The 27,899-nt window shown below is 42.6% G+C and overlaps 1 protein-coding gene and 1 long non-coding RNA gene across 3 annotated transcripts; one reads left to right on the top strand and one right to left on the bottom strand.

Moving 5' to 3' along the window:
- Nucleotides 1-12: 12 nt before the first annotated feature.
- Nucleotides 13-22,192, top strand: GET4 (guided entry of tail-anchored proteins factor 4). 2 transcript variants are annotated; one of them, XM_083413737.1, is made up of 9 exons: nt 13-269; nt 9,175-9,253; nt 10,039-10,120; nt 11,242-11,391; nt 16,458-16,596; nt 17,819-17,959; nt 18,048-18,123; nt 20,371-20,443; nt 20,841-22,192. In XM_083413737.1, exons 1-9 carry the CDS (start codon nt 118-120, stop codon nt 20,927-20,929), a joined length of 981 nt encoding a protein of 326 aa, XP_083269863.1. In that variant the 5' UTR covers nt 13-117; the 3' UTR covers nt 20,930-22,192. The 2 variants fall into 2 exon arrangements, with proteins under 2 accessions (XP_083269863.1, XP_083269864.1); XM_083413738.1 differs by lacking the exon at nt 13-269 and adding an exon at nt 606-640.
- Nucleotides 21,713-27,843, bottom strand: LOC310664577. Its single transcript, XR_014504967.1, has 2 exons — nt 23,228-27,843; nt 21,713-22,844 (listed from the first exon to the last, which is right to left on the bottom strand). It is a non-coding gene; the product is annotated as an uncharacterized lncRNA (long non-coding RNA).
- Nucleotides 27,844-27,899: the final 56 nt, after the last annotated feature.

Genomic DNA, 27,899 nt, shown 5'->3' with positions numbered 1-27,899 from the left:
CCTCCCCATTGTTGACTAGGCGGAGCCGACGGAAGCCGGCAAGGCCGCCGCGCATGCGCCACGCTGCGTGAGGCAACTCCGGCCGTCTTGTGTGGCGTTTCTCCCCGCCCCGCAGTCATGGCGGCGGAGCAAGAGGCCTTGAAGGGCGGCAGCGCCGTCAGCGGCCGGAACCGGGGCGGCGTCCAACGCGTCGAGGGCAAACTCCGCGCCAGCGTGGAGAAAGGGGACTATTACGAGGCACACCAGATGTACCGGACGCTGTTCTTCAGGTACGCCGGGGCGCCGCTCGCGCTTCGTTTCACACATAGCCCCCCTCCCCCCTCTCGCGCCGCCGTGAATATACTCTTCGCTTCGCCCCGCCTCTTTCCAGACGCTTCTAATTGCGCACCAGTAGTCCTCCGCGCGCACGCCCCCGCCCTTTCCCCAATACGATTGGCTGAGCCTCTTGCCTTTCTCGATTCGCCGAAGCTCTATTGGTCGAGAAAAGGGGCGGGGTTCGCGGGAGGGAGGAGGGGGCTCTCGGTGTGTCTCCCCATCTATGCGAAACTCCGGATCAGAAGAGAGATGGAGGGAGAGTAAGGGGGGCAGAGTTAATGAGTGAGGCATTTAGAGTCGTCTGTATGTGTATACGTGCCGGTAGGTAGGTAAATGGATGGATGCTCCTATATATATACACACACAAAAAAAACCCCGCATATATACATACAGTACTTACAAAACAGATGTTAAAGCTTGCTATATACAGAAACACACACACCATAGAAACAGAGAATTGTAGAGTTGGAAGGGGTCCCCAGAGTCCATCTAGTCCAGCCCCCTGCAATGCAGGAATCACAGCTAAAGCATCCATGACAGATGGCCATCCAACCTCTGCTTAAAAGCCTCCAAGGAAGGAGAGTCCACGATCTCTCTAGGGAGAACGTTCCACTATTGAACTGCTCTCACTGTCTCGTGCACGCAAGCAGAGATCCACAAAACAAATACACATACTTATGAAACAGAGATGTTAAAGGCTTAAAGCAAACAGCTTTGCTGTCCACCCTCTGCTGCCCTGATGCAATGTGGTTCACGTCAGAGCAGCTGAAAAGGGCGGAAGCCAGCTCACCTTGCTTTATGAGTTTTAATATATGTGTTAAATTACTGCAATGGAAATATGGCTGTAGTGCTTTAATTGCAGCCTTCCAAGATCCGGTGCAAACTGGTCAGAAGTGCTGTTCAATGCATTAAAAATTGTCCTGTGTAATATATTCAGTGAGAGAGTGATTAATAGGTTTATTGTGCCAATGCTTTCATGTGTAAGTTGGTGCCCACTTTGTCAGATGCATGGTTATCCTTAGTTGGCAGATATATTTTGGCATGCTTTCGGGGGTGAGGCGGCAAGGACAGTAAACAATGGGTTGAAAAGACCATGGAATGCAAGAGTTATACATTGCGTGACATTTCTGTTCAAAGCTGAAATGTAGACCTGGTAAGTGCAGTAAGCATTTGCAGTACCAGTAACTGGAAATAGCAGTCTTTCTAGCATTTTCTTCTGTTGTAGCAAAGTGATGTAGCTACTTCTCTTTAATCTTGCTTAGTACAACACTCACTGTCAGCCAGTGATTTTAATTAGCGGTAGGTTATTAAGGAACTATTGCTGCTTCATTCATCACTTAATGAGTAGAATCTATTCCACAGAATTTTGGGACAGCCACCAACTTGGGTAGCTCTGACAAGGCTTAAACAAATTCATAGGAAGTAGTTGCTCTCAGTCACTAATCTTGACTGCTAAATAGAGCTTCCATTTTTCAGAAGCAGTCGACCACTGAGAACTATGTGGGGAGAGCACAAAGTGTGCTGCTCACACATTGCTGAACTAGATAGACTTCTTTGATCTAGCAAGGCATTGGTTATTTTGCAACCACCTTTTATATCCAGCAAGTTAGTGATATTTGAGAAGGGAAAGCTATGTTTATTTTAAGATTCAGAAATGCCTTGTTTCATAAGCTATTGTAGGCTGGATCTTGCTTCATCAGATGTATCTGACCAAGCAGGCTTCAGCTTGTCAAAATCTATGACACAATGTAACTGTTACTCTGGGAGCCTTCAAAGTTTACTTACTTTGTATACCTACTTCATCATCATCTTCATCATTTAATTGTATGCCTCCTTTCCATAGTTAAAACCATAGTCAAGGCAGCTTACCAACATGAAAAGATTTTAAAAATTACAAACATAACAAAAGGATACATAAACCACAACAGATAAATAAAATACATTGAAAAATACACAACCGTAATTGAAGACTTTCCACATAAATCATTATAAGATCTAAGAAGAAAGATACAAAAATTATTATCAATAACAGCAATAAAACCCCCTAAACAATACCACAACCCAGGAATCTGTTCAGCAACCTCAGCTTTGGTAGCTGGAGTCAGTCAGGACCGCAACCTCCCAGACCAGGTGGAAAAGACTAGCAATGCAGGGTGAAGAGGAGTAAGTCACTTGGTATTGGTTGGAAATAAATGGTATTGGTTTTTCACGACACTTGGTTCTCATTATAAGCATAATTATAGGTTTTTTCCTTTTCAATTGAACTCATAGCTGTCAACGTTTCCCATTTTTAAAGGGAAATTCCCTTATTCTGAATAGGATTCCTCGCAAGAAAAGGGAAAAGTTGACAGCTATGGTTGAACTACTTAACCTCTTCACCTTTAGAACTTGCAGCAGATGGCAACATATTTAAACAAAGCCAGCAAGTAAAGATGCACAGTTAAAATAAGGCATTCTGTACAGGAGAAATCCTTTTACCTGTACAGAAAGTCTTGGAACAAATTCATTGTAGTGTGTATGACAGGAGAGCTAAAGTGTTAATGAGTAAGTATAATCTTTTGATTAGTTATCTTTAACGTGCAGCCAGTATCCCAGTCAACCTGAAGTACTGGGATAATGGAGAGGATATTTGGGATTATAAGCAAATGCATTTGAGGTCAGGGTGTAAAACAGGTTAAGATGGAAGCATTTACATCCAAGTTCCATTACTTCAGACAAGCGGTATAGAGTAGAAGAAACCTTGTTCTTTATCAGGAGTGGGAGAAGGGATTCAATTTGTGGCCGTAGTGGAAATTGTTATTGCTGCCTTGAGTCTTGCAGCTAGAAGAGGGAAAATATTTTAATGTGTGAGCTGAGTCAAGCACTGTCATACATCAAATATTTCCCCAGAGGTCTGGTTGTAATTGCAGTAGTTTGAGGCAATGGTAAATGCATTGATGGGTAGAAAAATGGCAAAGCTCTCATTGACTCTGGCTAACTGAGTTGGTATTTTGTGCTTTCAGGTTGGAGTTGATAATTGCACCTCAGTTTCCCTCTTTACCTTCCTCTTGTCTCATTTCCTTACCCATTTGATACAAATCCTTATACAGTATAGATCAGAGAAATTGAAGTATTTGAATATAAGGCATAACTTGCATTAGGAAAAGATTTCTATGGCACTTGGAAATATATTCAAGGCATATTGGGAACATGGGCATTTATGCTTCCAATACAATCACAAATCACCAGCTATTGCAGAAATTATCTTACTTGTCTGCAAAAAGCCAGTTGTGAGCATTATCCGTGGGAGTTGTATAGTCCAGAACGTCTGGAGCACCCCACATTGTCTATCCCTGAGTTAAATCCCCACAAACAACCCATGAGAGGTTTGATTGAGAGAGTAGAAGAAGAAGAGTTTGGATTTGATATCCCGCCATTCACTCCCCATCAGGAGTCTCAAAGCGGCTAACAATCTCCTTTCCCTTCCTCCCCCACAACAAACACTCTGTGAGGTGAGTGGGGCTGAGAGACTTCAAAGAAGTGTGACTGGCCCAAGGTCACCCAGCAGCTGCATGTGGAGGAGCGGAGACACGAACCCGGTTCCCCAGATTACGTGACTACCGCTCTTAACCACCACACCACACTGGCTCTCAGAGTAGCTGGCCCAAGGCTGCCTAGTGAACATCATGGTTGAACAGGGGTTTGTACTATCTGCTAGTTCCTTTCTCTGAGGTTACAGCTTCTGGAGAGGTTGGTTGTGCTACTCCGTTGTAGCAAAAACATTGGACTGGTGTAGAACCTTAAATATTAACTACAGTATTTTAATATTTAAGTGGGTGGCGCTGTGGTCTAAACCACTGAGCCTAGGGCTTGCCAATTGGAAGGTAGGTGGTTCAAATCTCTGTGACAGGGTGAGCTCCTATTGCTCAGTCCCAGCTCCTGCCAGCCTAGCAGTTTGAAAGCATGTCAAAGTGCAAGTAGATAAATAAGTACCGCTCTGGCAGGAAGGTAAACGGCATTTCTGTGTGCTGCTCTGGTTTTACCCAAGAAAGCGGCTTAGTCATGCTGGCCACATGACCCGGAAAAACTGTCTGTGGACAAATGTCGGCTCCCTCGGCCAGTAAAGCGAGATGAGCGCCGCAACCCCAGAGTCGTCTGCGACTGGACTTAACTGTCAGGGGTCCTTTACCTTTTTTATTTTATTATGGTGTAAGGGACGTGGGTGGCGCTGCGAGTAAAAGCCTCAGCGCCTAGGGCTTGCCGATCGAAAGGTTGGCGGTTCGAATCCCCGCGGCGGGGTGCGCTCCCGTTGCTCGGTCCCAGCGCCTGCCAACCTAGCAGTTCGAAAGCACCTCCGGGGGCAAGTAGATAAATAGGGACCGCTTACTAGCGGGAAGGTAAACGGCGTTCCGTGTGCGGCTCTGGCTCGCCAGAGCAGCGATGTCACGCTGGCCACGTGACCCGGAAGTGTCTCCGGACAGCGCTGGCCCCCGGCCTCTTGAGTGAGATGGGCGCACAACCCTAGAGTCTGTCAAGACTGGCCCGTACGGGCAGGGGTACCTTTACCTTTACCTTTAAGTTTTTACTTCTCTCAGGTTAGGGTTGATAATTGCATGTCTCGGCTTTTGTCTTTTTCTTCCTCAGGCCCATTTCTCTTACCCTGCAAATACAAAGCTTTTTGCAGGTTTGAGAAATTGGGACACTTGATCAAGTCATTTCTGAAGCGTAGGTCCATGCTGCAGTACATTCAAGTCAACTGAACCGCTCATTTGAAATGGAAAATAAAATGAGGTTGGATTCCTTTAAAGGTTGATACATCATTTGTCACTGAGAGCAGCTTGTGGAAATATGGGGATATATAACATGATTTTTATAAAAAATGAATGCTGAAGCCTGGGTGTAAAGAGAATTTCAGCAAACAAGTTGCAATAACATTTAAAGTTGTTTGTTAGCTGCTTTGTACAAAAAAAAGTATAAAGTGATTTAATGAGATAAAATAAGAGAGTTAAATACAGTCAATTAAAAGCCAAGAATATTGAAACCAATGTACAATACAACATTCCTAAAATGTTCACCCCACATTAGAATGACGACAAGTCCTGCTCCTCCCCACATGCACAAGATGACACCACACTAGAGGCTAACTTAACAACTAAAGGCCTGAGTAAAGGTCTTCTCTGATGAAGGCTATAGGGGTCAGCGTTGGTTCATGTGGGGAAAGGTGGTCTTTCTGGTATTGGGGTCCTCAGTAGTTTGAATTGAGCATGGAAATTAATTGGTAGCTACTGCATTTGGGCCAGTTTCTGTGTAATATTCTCAGACCTTTGGGTCTCAGACAGCAATCTGACTGCTGAATTCTGCATTACCTGTAGTTTCCAAACTGTATTCAAAGGTAGCCTAAATGTCTTCTAACCAGAGCATAGACAAGTGTTGCTAGGCATAGCCTTCCATCTTCTGATCAAGATTGAGAGACACACGCCAAAATTTATTTGGCACACAAGTCTTTTTATTTGGATCAAGGCAGTTGAATGAGCTTGTTAAAAGTACTTAGTTCACTTTTAAATTCTATTTATAGACAAGCAAATACAAGAAACCTTTGAAATGTCCTTTGTGAACTGGCCTGAAGTGGCAGGTTTTAGGATGCTTTAGATGGCATTGAGTGCACAGTTTGAATTCTGTTGAAAGCCAGCAGTGTGGGGCAAGGCTCAAGAGTGCTTGAAAGATCACAAAAGAAGCTCATGTCCCAGATGTTGTATAAGGGTATCTTTTTAAATTGTTCAAACGCTAGTGAAAACTACTGTAGAGGAAATGGCAATTGTACATATTGTAAGGACGTCATAGAATCATCTGTGAACTGTCAAAAGTTTGAAATTGTTTTTTGTTTTGTTTTCTGTACCTCCTCACCCCTATCACTGCATATTTACCTAAGCTGTTGGATTTGTTAGATTATAAACATCTGAACGTTAGGTCTCAAGGATGTCCTTGAGTTTGTGCCTTTGATAAATTGATAAAAAGTAGATCTCATTGTGACAAGTTTGGAAATATGTTGATGTGGTACTTGTGATGATTTGGGCAGCACCTGCCCTCTTTGTACCACTGTGGTCTGGGGTGCTTTCAGGTGCTGCATAGCAAACTTGTGGATGGTATCTTCTCCAAACTGCATGGTTGCAAAGTTAATTACAGTTCTGCTATATTATTTATAATTCCAGAAAACCTGAGAGGTGCAGGCTTTTCCTTCTATAGTTCATCCATTTGTTTTACCTTGTGTCATTTCTGTAAACATAACTGATGAAACAAAAAGTCTGGGAGCTATTAATTGGAGCATAACATCAGCTTGATGTTCTTAGTTATGCCGATACTCCAGAGCAGTGGAAAATAATGGTCTGGACTCTTAGTAAAACAGTCAAGGTTATGATTAAACCATGATCAGAGCTGTGATACTGGGCACTGCACAAATTCGGTGCCAAGAAAAATGGGATTTGGTGACCTCTGCAAGGTAAGCATATTAAACAAATCTGTTTCCATTTTTGCATAATACTGTCGGATAATTATGGAAGGAATCAAGGAGCCTTTTTCTGGTTTTGTGATTTCATTAAGTATTGCCCGTTTCCTGGCTTATTTTCACATATAGCTGTACCATTTAGAAACCTATGTTTTTGCAAAAGAAAAAAAGAAAGAGAAAATTTGATGCACTCAGGAGAACTGTATCTGATTCGGACTGAACCAAAACTAGAGTAGAACTGCAAATCAATTTACCCCTTGTGAATTGTATCCCTAATCTTGGCAATAAATGAGGGGCTGCAAAACAGAGTAAATATCACCCTCTCTGATTTGTCTTTGTGATCTCAGGATTGGCTATATGGTGCCCTGATGTTATAATTCTGATTGCATGTTCCTTAATTGGCTAGTTCAGAGATCAGCAGGAAGAATGTGGTTTTAAAATGGCTTTAAAAAACAACAGTGTGGCTGAGCAATTGCAGAGAATGGCAGTAAGAAAAAGTGCAAAACACAAACACAACCCCAGGATATTTTGGAGAATGTTTGGGGTTGCCAAAACTCCCTTTTTTACACCGAAAATACCCATAACTTTTTGTCTGCCCTCTAGCAAACTATGTGCTTCATCTGGGAAACTGCCCTTTTCTATGGAAGCTTCATTATGTTCTTGGGCTTGGAAGCAGTTGTTTCATATAGAGCTATGCTTGTTTGGTTTCTCACAGATACTTTGAAATAGTGACCATGAATCCTAAAGTTCCCATGAGCAAAAAACCCTTTTCTGTACCTCTGCCTTATCCTAGTATGTAGAAAGGGGCAAAATCACTTTGAATGGGGGCAGTTGAGAAGCGCTTTGAAATGGGGAATCTCATATAATCAGCAAAGCAGAATTGTTTGCTGGAAGAAGATGGTGGCTTTTGGAAGGAAACTGTCTTTCTTTAGGCATTAGGTAACGATTTTGCAGGCTATAAGGAGTTGGGGTGAATCTCTACACTGAATGAAAAGGTTCTGAAATAAGGTACTTCCTAGAATGTATGGAATAGCTTGAGCTAATATGGTATATGATTTTGATCTTTGAGGGCGGGAGCATTGGTACTGAAGCTTTCCTAGGGTGCAGCAATTTCGAAGATAGACAGATGTGTGCACTGTAAACACCTGCAGTCTGCATGCTTCAGCTGCTCTGTGTGGTGCTAATCATTTGCTATTTCCATCCCGCCCATGATGCGGGTGTTAGTGAGCATAGGATCTGTTTGGTCATGCAGCCCATATGACAAGGGCTACTACACAGTGAACATGTGCCCCCCCCCCCCAAAAAAAGTGTCTGCATTTTGAGGTTGCCTGCTATGCCATCTTCCTGAGATTCTGGTTTGGCATGCAAGTATCAAACCCACGTTGCCATCTGGTCACACTTTTACTGCCCGTCCAAATTTACCGAGGCTGTCTGTTTCAGCTGCTGTTAACTGCTGCTTTGCCATATGCCACACCCTGCTTGGGGATTTTAGATGGGAAAGCAGCAGCCTGAAGGACCCCTTCATTGTAAATGCAGTGCACATAACACTGGTGTCTAGAAATCAGCAGGGCCTTGGCAAATTCAGGAAAGCTGGAATCAATGGCAGGGAGTGGTGGGTTTTGAAAGTGCAAGGAAAAGGCTACAGGGGATTGTGGGTGCCACTCGGTCAGGATTAGAGATAGCCGCCTCCATCCTCCTGCAGACATTGACCTGCAGAAGAAGAGAGCAGGTTCTATTTCCTCGGAGGCTAATACTGACAAGCCATGGCTGGAGGGGGCTTTCTGCACTGTGGAGAGAAAATAAATGAGATATTTCTTTTTAAGGCTTGGTGCTGCTGCCAAAGACAGCTGGGTGTCAGCTCAGTGGGAAAATAGTTCTTAAATAATGCTGTCTTATTCATGTGGTGAATCTTCATTTACATACTAGGTGTTGTTTGGCTTTTTGTTTCGATTTTCGCAGTCTTCTCTCTGTCGGTTTTCTTGTCTTCTCGGCTGGTGGGCAGGAGGAGCATCTCTCCTCGCCAGGAATATATGGATTCGCAGTGGGATGCCAAGAACACTGTGCAGCAGTCTGGTTTTTTGGAGGGTTGAGTGGGGTGGGAGTTTGCTTTCTTCTTTGAGACCAAGGAATGCTCATATGCATACATTCTCTCATTAGGTGGGCACCTGTGTAAATTGGCCCCCTAAGATTGAGGGGCAATTCAAAATACATTTCTCGTGAACACCTTCCATGAGTTTTTGTTTGTTCCTGCAGTCTGCGGCATCTCATGATTTAAAAGATAAAACTCCTTTCGGTACAAAGCATTTTCAAACATATGCTAGCTTGCCTCTTTCTGCTGTATTCTGAATACCTTTCTCTCTTTTTTCCCCCATGTGCAGGTACATGTCACAAGGCAAACATGTGGAAGCTAGAGAACTCATGTACTCGGGGGCCCTCTTGTTCTTCAGTCACAATCAAGTAAGACCCATTCAAAATGGTGTAAATGTAATAAATATTGAACACTGAAAGATAGCGGTGGGAATGCCCTGATAAATGCTGGGTTGTGGCCAACTTCAGCAGTTTTAAAGCAGCCTAACAATCTGCTACTTATGCGCTTACCTGGTGCATGAGCAGTTACTATGGGAAAGCACTGAGGTGGCAAATGCATCTGCTGTGCTTATGTCTCTCTCTTAGCGGCCCTTTGAAGTTAGGAAAGAGAGAGGATCATTATTGCCCAAACAATAAGTATTTTAATATATAGCACAGGGCAACTCTGGAACAACTGCTCAGATTGCCCCTCTTTCCTTTCTCCCCCCCCCCCCCAATCTTTGAAGGCTGGAAGAGAGTATCTGATGCAGCAGTGTGCACAGCCTCAGCTCTTCCACTTCTCCTACTGCCTTAGAGAGAAACCTTTTAAGTTTAGAAAAATGGGGAGCTGCCTGGCTTCATGGTTGCATTGTTGAATGAGTGGTAGCAGCAGCCTATGTAAGACATAAGCACACCCTAAATAATTGTTTCTTAGACTATTGCAAAAGCTCTCTACAAATAGAATATAAAGATAGCAGCTTTCACCAGCATATTTGTGCTGGTTTGAATAAAACTGTTCAGAAGTCTCGGGGAAATTAGTCCAAGCAACATTAATGACACAATCCAAGTGGGGTTTTTTTTATATATAATTTGTGACATATACACCCCCCCCCCGCCCTCTTAATGTTGATGGTTTACTTCAATCTATTCAGTATTGTTTCTTCTGTATCTTCTAGCAAAACAGCGCTGCTGATTTGTCCATGCTAGTTCTAGAGACACTAGAGAAATCGGATGCAAAAGTTACAGATGAGCTATTAGGTAAGAGCTTCTTTGGTTTTTGTTTCATAGTTGGGCACCTAGAGTTCTGAGGTGTAAGCAGTAGCGTCAAGTGCTTTGATTCCTTTTTTTTGTTTTGGTCCTCTGTCACCCTGAGTTGGGAGAACTTAAGAATTGTCTTCCTGGACCAGAACAGTTCTGATCTAGTCCATCACTATTTCCATCAGTAGCCAGCCAGGTGGCTCTGACAACTTACACACTGTGTGTGAAGGTGATAGCTATCCTTTGCTTTTTGTTGTTTTGCCTTACTTACCTGAGAGATGCTGCTTCTGAACACCAAACATGAGCTACCATGGCTAGAAGCCTCTGCTAGACCTATCGTCGACTGATGCCAAGTTACTGAAAAATAAACTATTATAATGAACTGACCATGGTTCTGAGTAAACTAGAGTTGTTTGTAGGTGGAGCGTGATCTTTGGCACTATCCTCTCCCCAACACAGGCACAACCTGTAATGTCTGCACAATAATTGACCTCTCTGCCGTTTTGATGGACAGCCACTTCTCCAGTCTGCTTGGCGATGCGCTCACTGCTTGCGGGTCGACCTTTTTGCCCTTTACTTATCAGACTGCCTGATTCGGTAAGCATGCAGTTGATATAGCTCTTCACACAAGCTGCCCGTCTGGAAATCCTTTGGAGAGTCTTTTCCACGTTGACCACTGATCCAGGGGTTTGTGGACAGAATGAAGGCCGGGAGAGAAAGAGTTTTGTAGCTTGCCAACCTGGCAACTTACCTGGTGTCCTGCAACCCAACTCCATCTTCAGGCTTTGGTCCTTGACAGCATCCTCTGATGGAAGATAGACTTCTCTTCACCTGCCTGAAATTATGGTAGATTCAGAACGTCTGTGTTAAGCTATTCAACAAGGGAACTTGCCCCCTGACATGCCATCACGTATTAGGAAAGGGTGTGGCTCCTTGCACTGCAGCGGAGAGGTCAATTAGGTGTTCCTTGCTGATTTCTATCTAAAGAAACTCACGCTTTAAAGACGTTTTAACTGAGTCTATTCTGGTAATTTTACACGACCTTTGTGTTTAAACAAAAAGGATGCAGTTGCCGTTAAAAGAATGTTCAGCTAAGTGTTGCTTGTTGTGGTTGCTTCTAGAGAACCTGGCCAAAGTCTTCAGCCTGATGGATCCAAATTCACCTGAAAGAGTGGCCTTCGTTTCCAGGGCGCTGAAATGGTCTAGTGGCGGATCAGGAAAACTTGGGCATCCCAAATTACACCAGTTGCTAGCCATCACGCTGTGGAAAGGTAGGAACAGTTAATGTAAGTGGCCATTAAGTTGGTTGGCTGCTTGCTCTTCAAAAGATCCAGATACTGGCTTTGTTTGCATGTAATGTTCTACCATGAATATGCTGAACCCAGTCAATTTATTCCTCCCTGCTCATGCCAGGAAGAAACAAACCATGATCCATGGCTTAGCGTTACATACAAGCTCAGGGCAATCATTTGTTTTGCTCCCAATGCACCACAATCTGTAGTGGGCGAAACAGACCACAGTACCTGGTTTGGACATAATGTGAGACCAGGGATTGTGGTTTGCTTCTGCTGTGCTCTAATGAGACAAACAGGAAAGGCAAGTTCATGAACTGTGATTTACTGTAACTAGTGTACCAGGCCACTGTGGCCTAGATCTAAAAAGAGTTCTATGCCCTAAAGGGGATTTTGAAGAGCAGCTCCCATACTGCACTTCCAATCACTTCTGAAACTGAGAGGGATCTCCAAAGTGATCTGGGCTATCGAATTGAGGGTGGGTCTATATGTCCCAACTGGCACATGCAGACTGGTTGGAATACTTAAAATAGCTCTCTCAAGAGCATAGCTTGCATCTTTTAAATGTCTTGTTTTAATGCTCAGCCTTGAAACCTATCAAACTGGAGTGAAAGATCTTGGCTTGTAAAATACTAAACCTGGTCTGGCCCGATTGCTTGAGATTATGGCAACTTGGATTAGTGTGTGTTCAGTGTCTGCTTTATTTTTAAATCTGGGATGAACACAACAGAGATAAATTAGGAACTTGGCAGCATGTCTCTAGATTTTTTTAGGCCTCCGATCCCTCATATCCATACAGTATTGACACCTGCTCAATAGACTTCTTTTAACATGAATGTATTTCAGTGTCTTACTACATTGTAGTACATATGTTATAAAATACAGCATATATTCTTTTTAAAAGAATATTCAGCTTTAGGAACGTAGGAGGCTGCCTTATATACTGAGTCAGGCCATTGATCCAGCTAGCTCAGTATTGTCTACACTGACTAGCAGCAGTTGTCCTGGATTTCAGGCAGGGGACATTCCCAGCCCTCCCTTAAACTGCCAGGGATGGATCCTGGGACCTTCTGCATACAAAGCAGATGTCCTTTCGTTGAGCTGCAGCCCTTCACCAAAGTTTGTTCATATTCTATGCTGCTGTCTCCACCCTCCGCACAAATTCAAGCTGCATTTCAAGGAAATTCATAATTCTTTTTTACTCGGTTCATAGTTTGTCGCTAACAAAATTTTATCAGCCACTGTTTGACCTGTTAGACCTCTGATAACCCTCCGAAATGACTCTCAGGCTTTCTGTGCATTCATATGGACTAGAAACTTTAAAAACAAAGTAGAACATTATGCCAATTAAATGAAAATAGGGTAGCACCTTACTGTGTTTTGTGAAAGATTACAGAGCTGTGTGGCACCACTTAACCTCATGGTTTACTTTAGATAAAGCTACCAGGCTGGCGGCACAAAGATTTTCCACACCTGTTAAACACCTTTCTACATGTACTAGAGAAGATCTGGCTCAAATCCAATCTAATCCGTGCTTTAGCGCTCTATTTAAAATTTCCTATACTTATAAAAATAGATCAAGACCTGGCTCATCACCTTACACTGCAGTTTATTGTAATGAGAAACTGACAGATAAACAAGTATTAGGGAATTTAAAAATATTAGAGGACTATGGTCTACTTTGAGATTGCAAATATGTTGAAAAATGTATTAACACAGAGTTGCTGATACTGGCAACTCTCGCCTCCCATTATTTTTAGTCTCTACAAATAAGTTAGGTAGTGACCTCCATAAGTGCTAAGCATAACTCATTGAGTGACTGCACTAACTAACTAACTAACAATCAAAGACACTATAGGTCAGCTATGTAAAATCTCAGCAAATGTAGATACTATTAGTCATCCCTTCCTAGGTAGATGGGAAGGTGAGGTTAATGACAATATTCCACATACAGCATGGAAATGGAAATAAAACCCACCTTTCACACTCCGTTTGAATCTTTTTTTTTTTTCCTTTATAAATTATTCTTCAGGAGATATTTAACTTCATGAAAACTAAGCAGAATATATAAAAACACAACAGATAAATGTTGGAGATGTAACTGGTATCATGCCCATTTTTAAACTATATTTTGGGCTTGCCCTCAAATTAGAAATTTGGATAATAAGCGAAATGGAAAATAACACCAGTTAAGAGACATCTGTTGATCTCTTAATCATTCATCTAGGCTACCTGAAAGACATAATAGTTAATACATTTACTGACAGTGGCCAAATTGTCACCTCGAGAAAGGTCAACCCAACATCCTTTGAAAAACGCCTTTTAAGAATCTGGGATGTAGCCTATATGGTTAAATTTATTGATTTCATAAGAAAAAGAAAGGGAAGACATGAGAATGACAAGAGAGTGGCATTTGTTAATTCATTAACAAAGACCATTAGGCATGCTCGATTAAAAACATACTTAGCTAGGAACAATCTAATTAATCACTTTCCTTTTTTAAGGTTTTTTAATTTCCTTCTTGATGATACCTGAAAAATTCAGAAGAATTATTTTAAAATGATTTATTCATCTATTAATTTTAGGAAATCTAAAATAGCGAACTAATTATTAACTTATAATTGAGAGATAGGTATTTTATTTTCACCAGTCACTGGCCTTTGCAGTCAGAGTATAAAATGCAAAAAACTAAGCAGGGAAAATTATCAGACCAAATAAAAGCACCAGGCATTGCAATTTGTATACAAAATATGAACACAAGAATGATGCTAAGCAGATAAAACCACCAAGATCAATTAGAATTTTAAAATCATACAATTCTAAAAACTAGGGCATTCTTGTGGTCCTTATTTTGATGGTGGTTGCTAATAATTTTAAAGTGTCTGCTTTCACCAGCCTGTTATGATCTGCAAGGAATAAACTTTCTTAAATAAATAAAATTTTACTAGTTTTCAACAATGTATAGGCAGAACAAGATGTTCTCCCCATTTTTACCCTCCTCCCCTGGGACAGAAGATTAATGTATAAGATTTTGCCATAAATCCACATGCGTGGTCAGAGTATTTTATGAAGGATTGCCAAACTTCAATAAAATCATCCACATCATACATATTGTTCAAGGCATATACCTTCTTCTTAAGTTTTTATCCGAATAAAATGTATGCCCTATCTCCATTGTGTGATACGCAGATATTCAAGTCCTTTCTAATTCTGCACTATTAGTAATTGTGCCGCCACCAGAAGAAAAGTAGCAAGTTTGTTATATAATGAAGCAAGTTGCCCTTCCTTAAGCATTGTTAATTGACCCAAACCTTCATTACCCAATACTTTCTGATTGTTACTTATTTCAGCAAATACTGATTCCAAGAATGGTTGTACTAGTTCATATGTCCTCCACATGGAATGTGGAATGTTCTACCAGTTGCCCAGCATGTAGGTGAAGATGTTCTATGTATGTCTTAAGAGAGTCATATTCCACTTGTCAATGAACTTAAAGGAGTTTTCTTTTACACATGTTGATACCGATTTTAAAGGGCGTTTTGCCCATTGGTTGTTCTAGTCAGCTTCTTCAATTTCAGTGCCTAAGTCTGTTTCCCAAAGTTGTTTGGTGGCTGAATGTTGCCCAACAGCAAGATCATTGAGTATATAATGTTTTTTAGAATGCTCAACCACATTTAAAACTAATTTTTCCAAAAGTCTCAATGGTGCTTGGGAATTAACTTCTGGATTTGAAATAAATTTGTTGACCTCACCCAAACTTTCCATAATTTATTCTGCTCCAAGAATGTTATCATTTTCGTAGAGATTACCTGGTCTGTATAAGCCCTTTCCTTTCCATTTTACATCAAATAGGTTTCCTTCAGGTGAGTAAAAGTGCAATGTGGATGGGATTAGTGGTGATATAGGTGGGGCTAATTTGGAGAACCAAGACTGCCAGATTTTCTGCTTTTGCAAATGGGTTTTGCAATTATTCATTTCTAGAATAATTTTATTATGGATTTTAAAATGTATGCTTGGGATTCTGTGTTGCATAGCTTTATCAAATTCCATTTGCACCCATGCCTTTCCTTTTATTTTGTATGTGGCATTTTGTATGTGGGCAGCATCGTGGTATCTTTGCAGATTTGGTAGGCCCCTGCCCCTTCCCTCTGAGATTGTTAATACAACACTGTTAAGTGCAGTCTGGGTCTTTTGCTGTCGTATGCAAAGTTTACAGTCATTTTTTGCCATTTCTTAAGAGTATCAGTACATATAGGCAAAGTTTGGAACAAAAATAAAATCGGTTGGCAGTATCATAATCTTGGCTGATGCTACCCTCTCCATCCACTACACGGATGTCTTGGACCACGTTTTAAGGTCTCTCTCTCTCCCCCCCCCCCTTTTTTTTTAATACTCTTCACCATTGACAGAAAGTTGGCTCTGTACTATAGGATTTTGTGATATTAATTTCCAGGTAGTTAATATGATGTGGGCAAAGTTTAAAGCCTGTTTTGAATTGTAACCTTATTTGCAATTCTGAGGGGAAGTTCAAACATAGCAGCTCTGAATTAGTTTTATTGATGGTCAATCTGGCTATTTTAACAAATACTTCAATTTCCCTGATGACCTCCAACAGGTTTGTCTCTGGGTCAAAGACCATCAGGGCAATGTCATCAACAGCAAAAACAGCTGAAATCTGCATCTATTTCTTAAGATACCTTTTATTTTATTATTGTTCTGAATGTGCAAGGAAGTAACTTACCACTGCATTATTGTCTTATCAATTTCTTGCAACATTTTTAAAATATGGAATATTTTTTGACAGAATATTGAATTAAAATAATAATAAACCTCACTCATATCTTGGGATTCCAACCTTCATGTTGCATGCTATAATGTACTTTCTTTATTGGCTTGTTCAAATCTTGCAATATTCTCAAAAAGTAAAATGGCTTCCACCTTGCCAATATAAACTGAGACTGTTATATACATATTTCACACACACACACACAGGAAGAGAGAGAGATATACAGCAAACTGATTTTCTTTTTCAACTTCTTTTCCAGAGCAAAACTATTGTGAATCTCGGTATCACTTCTTGCACTCCACAGACGGTGAAGGATGTGCAAACATGTTGGTAGAATATTCCTCATCCAGGGGTTATCGCAGCGAAGTGGACATGTTTGTCGCTCAGGCAGTGTTACAGTATGTGTTTTGATCTTCATTTGTTTACACGCTTGTGTGGTTGCTCAGATAACTTTTTTTAGCCATAAGGGAAGGGTGGGTTATTGGTTTGTTGTTGGTTTTCTTTTGTTTTGTATATGGTGTTCTTATTATTATTATTATTATTATTATTATTATTATTATTATTATTATGTTGTGAACCGCCCTGTGATCTTTAGATGAAGGGCAGGATACAAATGTGAGCCATTAAATAAATAAAGGAGCAGAAAGGTATACAAGCTCTGCGCCACAGACTAATCTTGGCCCACCAAACTGTAGTTACTACGAGGATCTACGCCTGACCTTTATTGCCCCAGTTCTACAAAAGCTTAAAAATGAATCAGAACTCCAACGTATGAGAGCCTTGGTAGAAGATAAGGTTCCTGAAATTACGATCAATGTTGCCAAATTCTGCGTAGCCGCTATTAGGCGCAGGAAACAAGAGCTTTCCAATGTCAAAATGCAGGCAAATACTTAATTCTACTCAAGCTGCCTAATTTTAAATTGCTGTTATGGCCTAATCTGTATTGAAATTGTCCTTTGTTTTCTCTGGTGCTATGTTTCGCTGACTAGCTGTACGAATTAATCTGGTCTGTGACCGTTTAATAAAATTTGATTTGACTTGGCCCACCAAGGGTTCCAAATTGGCCCACAAAGCCATTTCCCCAGAAACACACCCACTTGTCCCAGAAACACACCCACTTGTCAGCTGACATCACTGGGTGACACCCACAGGTGTGCAAGGTTCAATCCTGCTTGCTGCTGCTTCACCAACACATTCCCCAGCAGGGACAGAGAGCAGGACTGTGAACCCTGTGCTCATGGGCAAACCCATGAGGTAGGTCAGTTTTATTACCCTCTGTATCTCTTGAGATGAGAGAATAGTGAGAATGTAGCTGAGGTGGACTTTAAACCACAAGCACCCAGTCTTGTCCTCCAAGCGACAGCATTCTACCACCAATGCGAGACTCCACTCTCGACCTTAATTTCCCTTCTCTAATACAGTAATAGCGGTGACGCCAGAGGTTACTCTGAAGGTGACCTGCTTAATATGCAAATTTTCAGGTATGCTCTGAGCACGAAACAATAAAGAGTGTTAAGCTCATTGAGCTCTTCTTGTCCTAGCACTGATATTGTACATAGCTCCTCTCTAAACCTTTTGATGTTATTCGTAACTTCAAAAATTCTGTTTCCTTTTTTTCAGATTCCTGTGCTTGAAGAACAAAAGCAGTGCATTAGTGGTTTTTACGACCTATACACAGAAGCATCCTTCCATAGAACGAGGACCTCCCTTTGTACAGCCATTGCTCAATTTCATTTGGTTTCTGCTGCTGGCGGTTGATGGGTATGGTTTTGTTTTAGCCGCAAAGCACAATGCTGTCGTTTTTTTGCCCTTGTGCCTGGTTTTACATTCTCTGTTGCTTCTCTTTTAGAGGAAAACTAACAGTATTTACAGTATTGTGTGAACAGTATCAACCTTCATTGAAGAGGGATCCTATGTATAATGAAGTAAGTTAACTTTTAAATTGGTGGAATTTAATTCCTTTACGGTCACCTTTATAAACTTTCATTTTGCTTCTGTGCTTTTCAGTCCCATATGTGCCCCCCCCCCCCGAGCACTTCACAACACAAAAAAGCAGCAACAGTGCAATTAAATTGGATTCAGAAACAACTTGCCTTAGTTTATTAAAAAAACCAGCCGCATCATAAACTCTGGGAATCAGACAGCATAAAAGCACTTCGAAATAAAACCATGTCATCAATATCATGAACCACCCTGAGATTTACAGAATTTTATAAATCATCATCTTTTTGACGGCTTCAAGGCAAGGTGCTAAACAGTTCTCCCAAGGGAAACGGATTCAGGGCCGAGGCCCCACCACTGAACATGCCCTATTCTCCATATTTGCTGAGCTCAGTGCTCAACGCATCCTTGCCCAGCCTTGGATTCCCAGATGCTGCTGCTTAGCATGTACACTGCCTTAAGATGGATTGTTATAGGCAGTATATAAGTACTTGTTCTAAATACAGTGGTACCTTGGGTTAAGAGCTTAATTCGTTCTGGAGGTCTGTTCTTAACCTGAAACTGTTCTTAACCCGAGGTACCACTTTAGTTAATGGGGCCTCCCACTGCCACTGTGCTGCCGCCACACAATTTCTGTTCTCATCCTGAAGTAAAGTTCTTAACCTGAGGTACTATTTCTGGGTTAGCGGAATATGTAACCTGAAGCGTCTGTAACCTGAAGCATCTGTAACCCGAGGTACCACTGTAAACCCATTAGTCCCAGCCACCATGGCCAGTAGGTAATATCTGTAGGGCCACAGGTGGTTTTTATGATGGTGATGGTGATTGCTATTAACCTTAAAGGATAGCATGCAGATCAACCTTGCTTTCAATGTCCTATAAATCAGGGTTACAAAGCAGTGTGTGTAGAGACTAATTCAAGAGGGAGTGATACTTACACGGAACTTTCAAGTGTTCAAAGCACCTCACATATCAGTAATACTGTAAAGTAGGCTGATATCAGTGGCAGACTTGGGACTTTCAACTTTCAGTGGCACCCTGTGCGATGCCAAAGCTCAGTGTCTTCCACCTCTTGCCTTCTGTTCTAAGTCATTGTTGTGGCGCCCATTGCGGGCGAATCAGTTGTGCTCCCCTAAATCTGCCTCTGCTGATATTACTATCCCCCAGATTGCAGATAGAGGTGCTGAAGCTGAGAGAATAGCAGTGTGCCTTGAAGTCATCAGGCAAGTTCATGGCTGCGCTGCATGCATTTGCGATTGGCAGTTAAGCCTCGCACCTGCAATGCTGCACCCAAAAAGTAGTAATGCAATCCGTGAGAGTGAGACTGGAGGGAATGGGGTGGGGAGAGGCAAACCAGGTGTAATTCTGTTGCTAGAAATTAATTGGTTTTCCCTGTGCAGGAATTATTGTGGTTCAGTCGGACATCAGACCATGGTTAAGGATCTTTAATAATAGTTTGGCAGGGTGTCAAAACTGATACACCATAGTTATGGCCATTAATTCTCCTTTAGCAAATTGTCATAGACTAAGGAATGGACTTAATGGAGCTGAGTGGTGGGGAAATGAGAATAGCTTTCCACAGTAATACATTGTAGTACATTTGGAGGATCGAGCTGTGGTTTGGATTCTAATCTACAGCTAATGCAAACCATGGCTTTGTGTGGTGTCTGAATTGAGACAGCAATAACGACAATAATAACTACAACTAATCCAGAATGCGGCAGCTAGACTGATGACTGGAAGTGGCTGCTGAGACTGTATAACACCGGTCCTGAAAGACCTACATTGACTCCCAGTACATTTCCGAGCACAATTCAAAGTGTTGGTGCTGACCTTTAAAGCCCTAAACGACCTCAGCCCAATATACCTGAAGGAGCGTCTCCACCCCTGTCGTTCAGACACTGAGGTCCAGCTCCAAGGATCTTCTAGTGGTTTCCTCTCTGCAAAAAGTGAGGTTACAGGGAACCAGGCAGAGGGCCTTCTCGGTAGTGGCACCCGCCCTGTGGAACGCCCTCCCATCAGATGTCAAGGAAATAAACAACTATCTGACTTTTAGAAGACATCTGAAGGCAGCCCTGTTTAGGGAAGTTTTTAATGTTTGATGTTTTATCGCGTTTTTAATATTCTGTTGGGAGCTTCCCAGAGTGGCTGGGGAAACCCAGCCAGATGGGCGGGGTATAAATAATAAATTATTATTAATATAACATTCCCTCTTTCTTGTGCTTTTTTAGTATCTAGACAGAATAGGACAGCTCTTCTTTGGTGTCCCACCCAAACAAACATCATCCTATGGAGGACTATTAGGTGAGTTTAACACCATAGATAAACAAGATAATCTAAATGAAAAGAGACTGCTGGGTGCTTGTCACTCATTGTCATCTGAAGTTCAGTAGCTTACAGGGCTTAGGGCATGTGTGTACTGATGGCAGTTTTCCTACTTACAGTCTGCATTTTGTCAGAAAAATAGCACCATGTCCCTCAATCTAGAAAGCTACTTGTCAGCTAATCCAATGTTTCCTGCTGCATGTTTGACACAACACTAGTGTCTCGTCACCAGGTTACTCAACCCTGGCAGACAAGCAGGAGACAGCTGTCATTTCATCATATCTCTCAAACAGAATGTGGGAACTTGCCCTTCCACTGGGCATTCGAAAATGGCCGCTTCTTGATACTTTCCCCTTGTCCTGTACTTCCATCCTAGGCAATCTTTTAAACAGCCTGATGGTAGCTGGGGAGGAGGATGACACGGAAGATGGACAGGAAGACAGCAGCCCCATTGAACTGGATTGAGACCTTCCAGAGCAGCTTGGAATCTGACCATGTGCTCACTGGGGGATAAAAGAAAGAAAAGACACTTTGAGAACGAGTCCTGCAGTCGTTTCTCAACAGGTCAAAGGGCTCCTCTGTTCTGTTTAAAAGAAGGTTGCTGAGATGTTCATAATGTTTTGGTCTATATTATTTATGTAAAAATGCAATGGGGTAGCCAAGAGAGCTGATTTGGTGTGATCATTAGTGGACCTCTGATAACGCTGGCTGGTGATGGACTGAGATGTAGCCTTCTCTGTGATTCCATGAGCAGTATTCCCTCTTTTCACAGTCACACTAAATAAAGCTGAAACACACATTTGTTGCTTTACATTTTTTAAAAAACTACACTTTTGTTTCAGTAAACTAATAAATTAAGCGCTTAACTGTCACCAAGGGACCCCGTAAAATGCAGAGTTGTAATTGCTGTAGCGGATGATCGGTAGACCCGGTGCCAAAAGCGTTTCAAGATGAGCCAAAGAAATCAAAACCCCAAGCAGAAATACCAAATTAATTACCACTGTAGAAAATGATATGATTTGGAAACCCAGGGTGATTTTGAATATAGCGTGTGGGCTGTGAACTGACCAAATCATCTTTAAGGTCTTGCTCCACTCTTACTATATGTGATTTAATGCGAGTGGATCACTTGAATACCGAAGGCTTAATCAAAGTAGACCCTCTCTGAGTCCAGTTAACACTGTATGTATATGTACTGTGGCTGAAATACTTTTCATTCCCCGAGAGACAGCATTCCCCACCCCCACCCCCCCCGCACCCATTCAGTGATCTTGCTACAACCCAGCCAAAACACTGCATTTTGGCAGACGAAACAGAGCATGCAAATATTTGAAACAGGGTGATCCTTGGAGAAGGGGAAGCTGCAGACCTCTTGGTTCTTTCTTGTTCAATATTTATTTTTATGGGATGATTTATTGATTCATTTTAACACTTTATGTAAAAAAAGAAAAGAACAAAATTACAAGTAACTGCAAACCACATGTTAGGCTTAATATAATTCTACATCTTGTCTCCATTAATGCACAACACCAGATGTTAGCGGTATGATTAAAAGATGAAATGGGGGAAACACTTTATTTTTTCACATTTAAAATTTTAAAAAGGCTTAGATTAATACAGTGATCATGCATGAGGGGGAATAATACGTTTTTATTTACTGTAAAAATAAAAATAAAAGGATGAATTTGTGTTAATTGTTGAGTATTAAATAAATACTTTATACTGGGATCTCTACTGCTCTTGGCTTTTGAACATGGTTGTGGATCAGCTGTTTTATAGGTCTCTGATGAGAGCTTTGAGCAATGATTTTGCAGGGTTTGCAGTTTCTGCAGTAGGCAAACTCGTTCTTCTGGCTTGAGAAATGCAGCTGCTCCAATCCTGGGTAGTCAGATACTTTCAGGTCCTTTCATTCAGTCCATCTAGAGGGTGTTTGCTTTTCATGCCTTTCTGCATCTGCATCTTCCATCTTTCTTGCAAGTTTAATATCTTTTGTAATCCTTTGTGGCATGCCATACACCCTTTGTTTCATGGCAATATAAAACAAAATCATTTTCATACTTTACATCCCTTCTTTCCACAAAAATTGGCTCTTGTTCATTGCAAAGTGCTTTTCCAGTTCCTGGAGGCGAATTTCCAGAATACTATATTTGTTGCTGCTGTTGTGAGCCTGCTCTAGGTAAGAACTAGTGAGATGTGGAAAGTTGGCAGCATCTATTACCCATCCACAAATAGTTTTCATTTGAAACAAGGTGTATTGAGGAAGATTGCCTGCTCAGGCAGCACATAATATGAATTCTCAGGCAGGCAGCTTTGATATTGTTCCATGTAGAAAAGCAGAATCATGCCTAAAATTAAGAGTTGTCTAAATGAACCCTTGACCCTATTGGGACGCGGGTGGCGCTGTGGGTAAAAGCCTCAGCGCCTAGGGCTTGCCGATCGAAAGGTCGGCGGTTCGAATCCCCGTGGCGGGGTGCGCTCCCATTGTTCGGTCCCAGCGCCTGCCAACCTAGCAGTTCAGAAGCAGTCCCGGGTGCAAGTAGATAAATAGGGACCGCTTACTAGCGGGAAGGTAAACGGCGTTTCTGTGTGCGGCTCTGGCTCGCCAGAGCAGCGATGTCACGCTGGCCACGTGACCCGGAAGTGTCTCCAGACAGCGCTGGCCCCCGGCCTCTTGAGTGAGATGGGCGCACAACCCTAGAGTCTGTCAAGACTGGCCCGTATGGGCAGGGGTACCTTTACCTTTACTTAAATGAACCCTTGAACCAGACCTCCCCAGCCTGGTGCCTTCCAGCTGATGTGGGACAACAACTCCCATTGGCCATGCTGGCTTCTGCTGATGGGAAGAATTCTGGTCCAACCTTGGGAGAGGCTGCCTTTTGTAGTTGGCACACAATGCCGTATGTTGCTACTTCTATATAGCAAAACCATGCTGCAGGTTATATGTGACAAGCTGCCTCCTCTGGCTTTGAATCTCTTCCTTTGACAGCATTAATTGTAAAAGTGGGGTGAGGTGGGGTGAGTATTCTGCAGTTGGGGAAAGTGGCGTCATGAAGATTGCAGCTTTCGTGCTTTCTAGAGAACCCTTTTTCTTGCTTCTTCTGTGGAGCCCTCACAAAGTCTGCCGTTTGGAGACACATAAAATGTGACATTTTATGGCACACCCTCTGTTCATATGGAGCACTGGCCAGGCCACTTGAAGACCACTGTTGGCCCTATTCAAGCCTGAACACAAACCAAGTTCTTTACCTATGGTTGACCTTCAGAGAGGTAAGGCAGCAGGCCCTACTCCCATTGATTTGGCTAGAGGCAGCTGCCTCCTTAGACTATGTCCTTAGGCTTAGTGGCTATTTTAAGTGTCATTAAGGTAATGGGAAAGTTTTTGGTTCTTTCATTGGCTTGTTTTCCTCTTCCCTTCTCATGCCTTTTTCCCTTATGTGTCATGTCTCTTAGATTGTAATTTGAAGGGTGGGGCCTTTATAAATTCTTTTTAATCTAGGTGTAGTAGTAATACAGTTGCACATTGTAAGGGAAGATTATTAGGGAGGGCAAAATGTTTCATCTGCCACCACTAATTTCAGTGAGAAGCTTCAAGCTTTCCCAAAGCACAGTTTTGGCCAGAGTGTTTAAGGATTCAAGAATTTGCACAAAGGTAACTTGGAATATGCACCTGTACCGTACAACCCACTGCTGAGAATGAGCAGCTTCATGCTGTGAAACAAAGCATTTTGATGAATGGCGCTCACGATTTTTGTGCATGCTTTGCCTAAATTGCAATCGGTAGCCTATTTCAAGGTTCTTACACTGATTAAAATTCATTTTTCTCCTCTTGCTGACATTTAGCAGCTTGTGTGGGTTGTTGCTGGTTTTTTTCCTTAAAAGAAAAACCCACATGGAGAGAGACGCCAACAGCCAAGCTAAATCCAAATCCCTAATTTGAAAACCTGTCATGTGGGGGACGCTTTTGTATTTTATTTTGAATCACTAGGTGGCACCAGAGCCTTCATTCTTGGCTTGGCTTGGTTTTCAGAAACAAAAGGGGCTCTTAATCTCTGAGTCCAACACCCCTCCCCAATGTTGAATTGCTTTTAACAGCAGCAAATGCATGGTGTGGAGTGTTAGGAAACAATTCTCCCTCTTCATCCCTGCGCCCACCATATTGTTTGGTCAAACTACATGCCAGGTTCTCTCCAAATCAGCTGGGACAGGTATGATTGCATGCATCCATGTGCAGACCAAAAGCATGTACCAAGTGGTTCCTGTGATAATAGTAAGCATGACTGACATGATTTAATCCACGGCAACTGTGCAGTTTCCAAGAATTCAGAATTGCTTGCCCAAGGAAGTGAGGGAGATGAGAGAAGCCCTGTGCAAGACCCCAGCTGGTTTCAGGTGATGGTCAGTGTTTGAAATTTGCCAGGCGCCAGGCCCATTTTGCACCTGGCTGGCAGCCACTTGTGACCAAGTGAAGATGCCTGGGTGCCAGGATGGCGCCTGACACCTCCACCATCTGAAGGCGCATGTCTGGGTATCCTTGGATCTGGATTGTTTTGACATACTAGCAACACATCTTGTAGAACTCTATCTGTTACAGTTTATCTGCGCAATCAGAACAAATTCCAGGAACCAAAAAGTCATATTGAAAAATGTGTTTTTGAGCCATCTGGCCCAAAAATGGCAACTAGGCCAGACTATAACCCTGGTTTACAAAGCCATTTGGCACCTAGCTTATCTATCTGAATTTCTAACACTGGGTGGGGTAGGGAATCACAACGCCATAGCAGAGCCACTGCCCTGCATGCAGGAAGTGGCAGGCACAGTCCTTGGCATCTGCAGTTCAAAAAGAATCAAGTAGCTGGTGAGAAGAAAGACCCTAGAGAGTTGCTGCCGGCCAGTAGCAGGCAGCACTAGTCTAAGTAAAAACGGACAAAATGACTTGGCAAGATAAGTCACCTTCCTTGGTTCTTCTTCTCGTTGGCATCTGTCTGTCTTGGGAGACAATGGAGTGCACCTCTGGAGCTGAAGACAAACTGCATATTGGCCTCCCCAGGATGCAAGCTTTGGCAATGTGTATGGAGGTCCTGGGCTGCCCAGACGACAAGACCTCCCTCAGCTGTGTTGATGTGGTCCAAATGAAAGCAGAGTAAGATGTTTGGTACCAGCTTGGCTTCAGGAGTTGCCAGAAGGAGGAGTACAAGATGCCATCCAACAATCTTACAGACTCCACTGCAGATTTGTGTAGGTTTACCCTTTGGCTTAGCCTTTTCTTCTCGCAAAGATGTCCTGCAAAGCAGGGTTTACTCCCAAAGCCTTACTCATGAATGAGTGTAGCTGCAAGGCAGCCGAGGTTAGGATCAGTGTCTTCCTTTCCCTAGTTGGGTTACCTTCCCAAGTTGACAAACCCCACCTGCCCCTCATTTCCTTCTTCTTTCTCACTTCTTGCAAACTCCATAATTCATAGTAAGCCTAAAATCTCCCATGCATTCCCAAGAGTTTTGTTATCTGCAAGGGTTTCGCGTTTGTTTTGTGTGGTCATCCTAGCAAAATGGTGTGTTGAAGTGTTCATGGACTTCTGCATAAGAAAGCAAGTATGCCAGATCTCTCTGGCTAATCAGACAGGCTCCTCTAACCCATCACATCCTCCCAACTAACCTTTTAAGGCAGACCTTATCCCTATATTACAGATATTAAAAGAACAGCTTGCCTACCAATTATAGGTTCATAGTGTAATCTCCAGTTGCTGCCCTTGTCTATAATCACAGTGCTTGTTTTAAGCTTTAATTGTCATGTTGTAGACTATGTTTTGCATCTCATTGCTTTTTGACCCTCACAGTTTGCAATTTACTCTGTCTGCACCAGTGTGTAGATGGATGGGTATGTGGTTGGCAAGCAGAACAAGCAGGGTTGGTAGCCCCTGTTATAATGCAGCAACATTATTATTATTATTATTATTATTAATTGTTATTATTTTATATTGTGTGACTATGACAGCTGAGAGCTCTTCATAGATATGATGTAGAAAGCTTATGCCATTATTCAGTCTTCAAGATTCTTTGTTTCAGGTGAGCTCATAATAGAAGATTGAACCCAGGGCTTTTCTGTTCCACACCTTGGGTTTTTGTGCTCCTGCGCTTCACTAGCTTGCTTTAGTCTCACAGAATAAAACTGGGCTCTGTGCAGTATCTCTCCTAGCCCACCTCCCCATCCCTCAGGCAGGGCACCAAGAGCATCCTTGTCAGGTGCTCAATCAAGCATCTTTTGCTTGACAGCTCCAGATTTTCACAGCCTCCTCTGGTTAGGCTCCTTGCAGTCAGCATGTACTTCCTGCTATTTAGCCAAAATACACATCCCAGTATGTTAAACCAGGCCTTTTTCCTCCCAGCTTTGGCAAGTAGGATAAACGGTTGTCCCCTCTCTCTTGAGATACTGCTAAATACTTCAAAACTGTCAACATCTCTTGTCTGTAATCCTCTTTTTCCCTACTTCCTTCAGCCGTTCTCATAGGGTTTGCATTCAGGACCTTTCATCAGCACAGCTTTTCTCTGAACCCTCCTCCACTTTAACATCCAACTTCTTGTGCGATGCCCAGAACTGACCTCCTATTTGCAGGCTCCAAATAATGGATTGAGCACCCAAACCTGGTGTTTTGAGCAGTCCTGGAAGAGTCCCACTGCTGTGCCACGTTCTTGCCAATCTTTCCTCTGTTAAGCTCGAAAGGCCTTTTTTCTCTGAAATTCGGTTGTGAAATAGGTGTCGGCCTTTAAAGGCATTTGCAGAAATAACACGCCCCGTGCAAGTTGGGAAATGCTTCCTGGGTAGCGAGGCCCCTTGTGAAGCAAGCTGAATGTTATGAAACGGCAAAGAGCATGAGAACAGCTGACCTTGATGCAAAGTACTGCAGGAGTACATTGAGAAGGGGTTGCTCCTGGGCACTAGGGAAAGCTCCTTTAGCTATATAGATTGTGGTGAAACCGATATGAGCCATACACTCATGACTAGCAGTAGACGTTGCTCTTCACTGCCCTTTTCTGTCTACTTTGCATACATGTCAGCTCTTGGATCATGAAGGGGAACTGCAAATGTAACACCCATTAGGAACCTAAGAGCCCTGCTGGATCAAGCCAGTGGCCCATCTAGTCCAGCATCCTCTTCTCACAGTGGCCAACCAGATGCCTGTGGGAAGCCCGTAAGCAGGACCTGAGCACCACAGCACTCTCTCCCCCTGTGGCTTCCAGGAACTGATATTCAGAAGCCTCCCCCTACACAGGAAGATCATAGCCATTGTGCCTAGTTAGTCCTCTCCATGAATTTGTGTCATCTTCTTTTAAAGCAGGCATGGCCAAACTTGGCCCTCCAGTTGTTTTGGGACTACAGCTCCCATCATCCCTAGCTAACAGGACCAGTGGTCTGGGATGATGGGAATTGTAGTCCCAAAACA

This window comes from Podarcis tiliguerta (assembly GCF_965153285.1).
Source record: "Podarcis tiliguerta genome assembly, chromosome: 14".
Lineage (NCBI taxonomy): Eukaryota > Metazoa > Chordata > Lepidosauria > Squamata > Lacertidae > Podarcis > Podarcis tiliguerta.
Note: the sequence above shows the minus strand (reverse complement) of the source record. Positions and strands in the feature narration are given on the sequence as shown.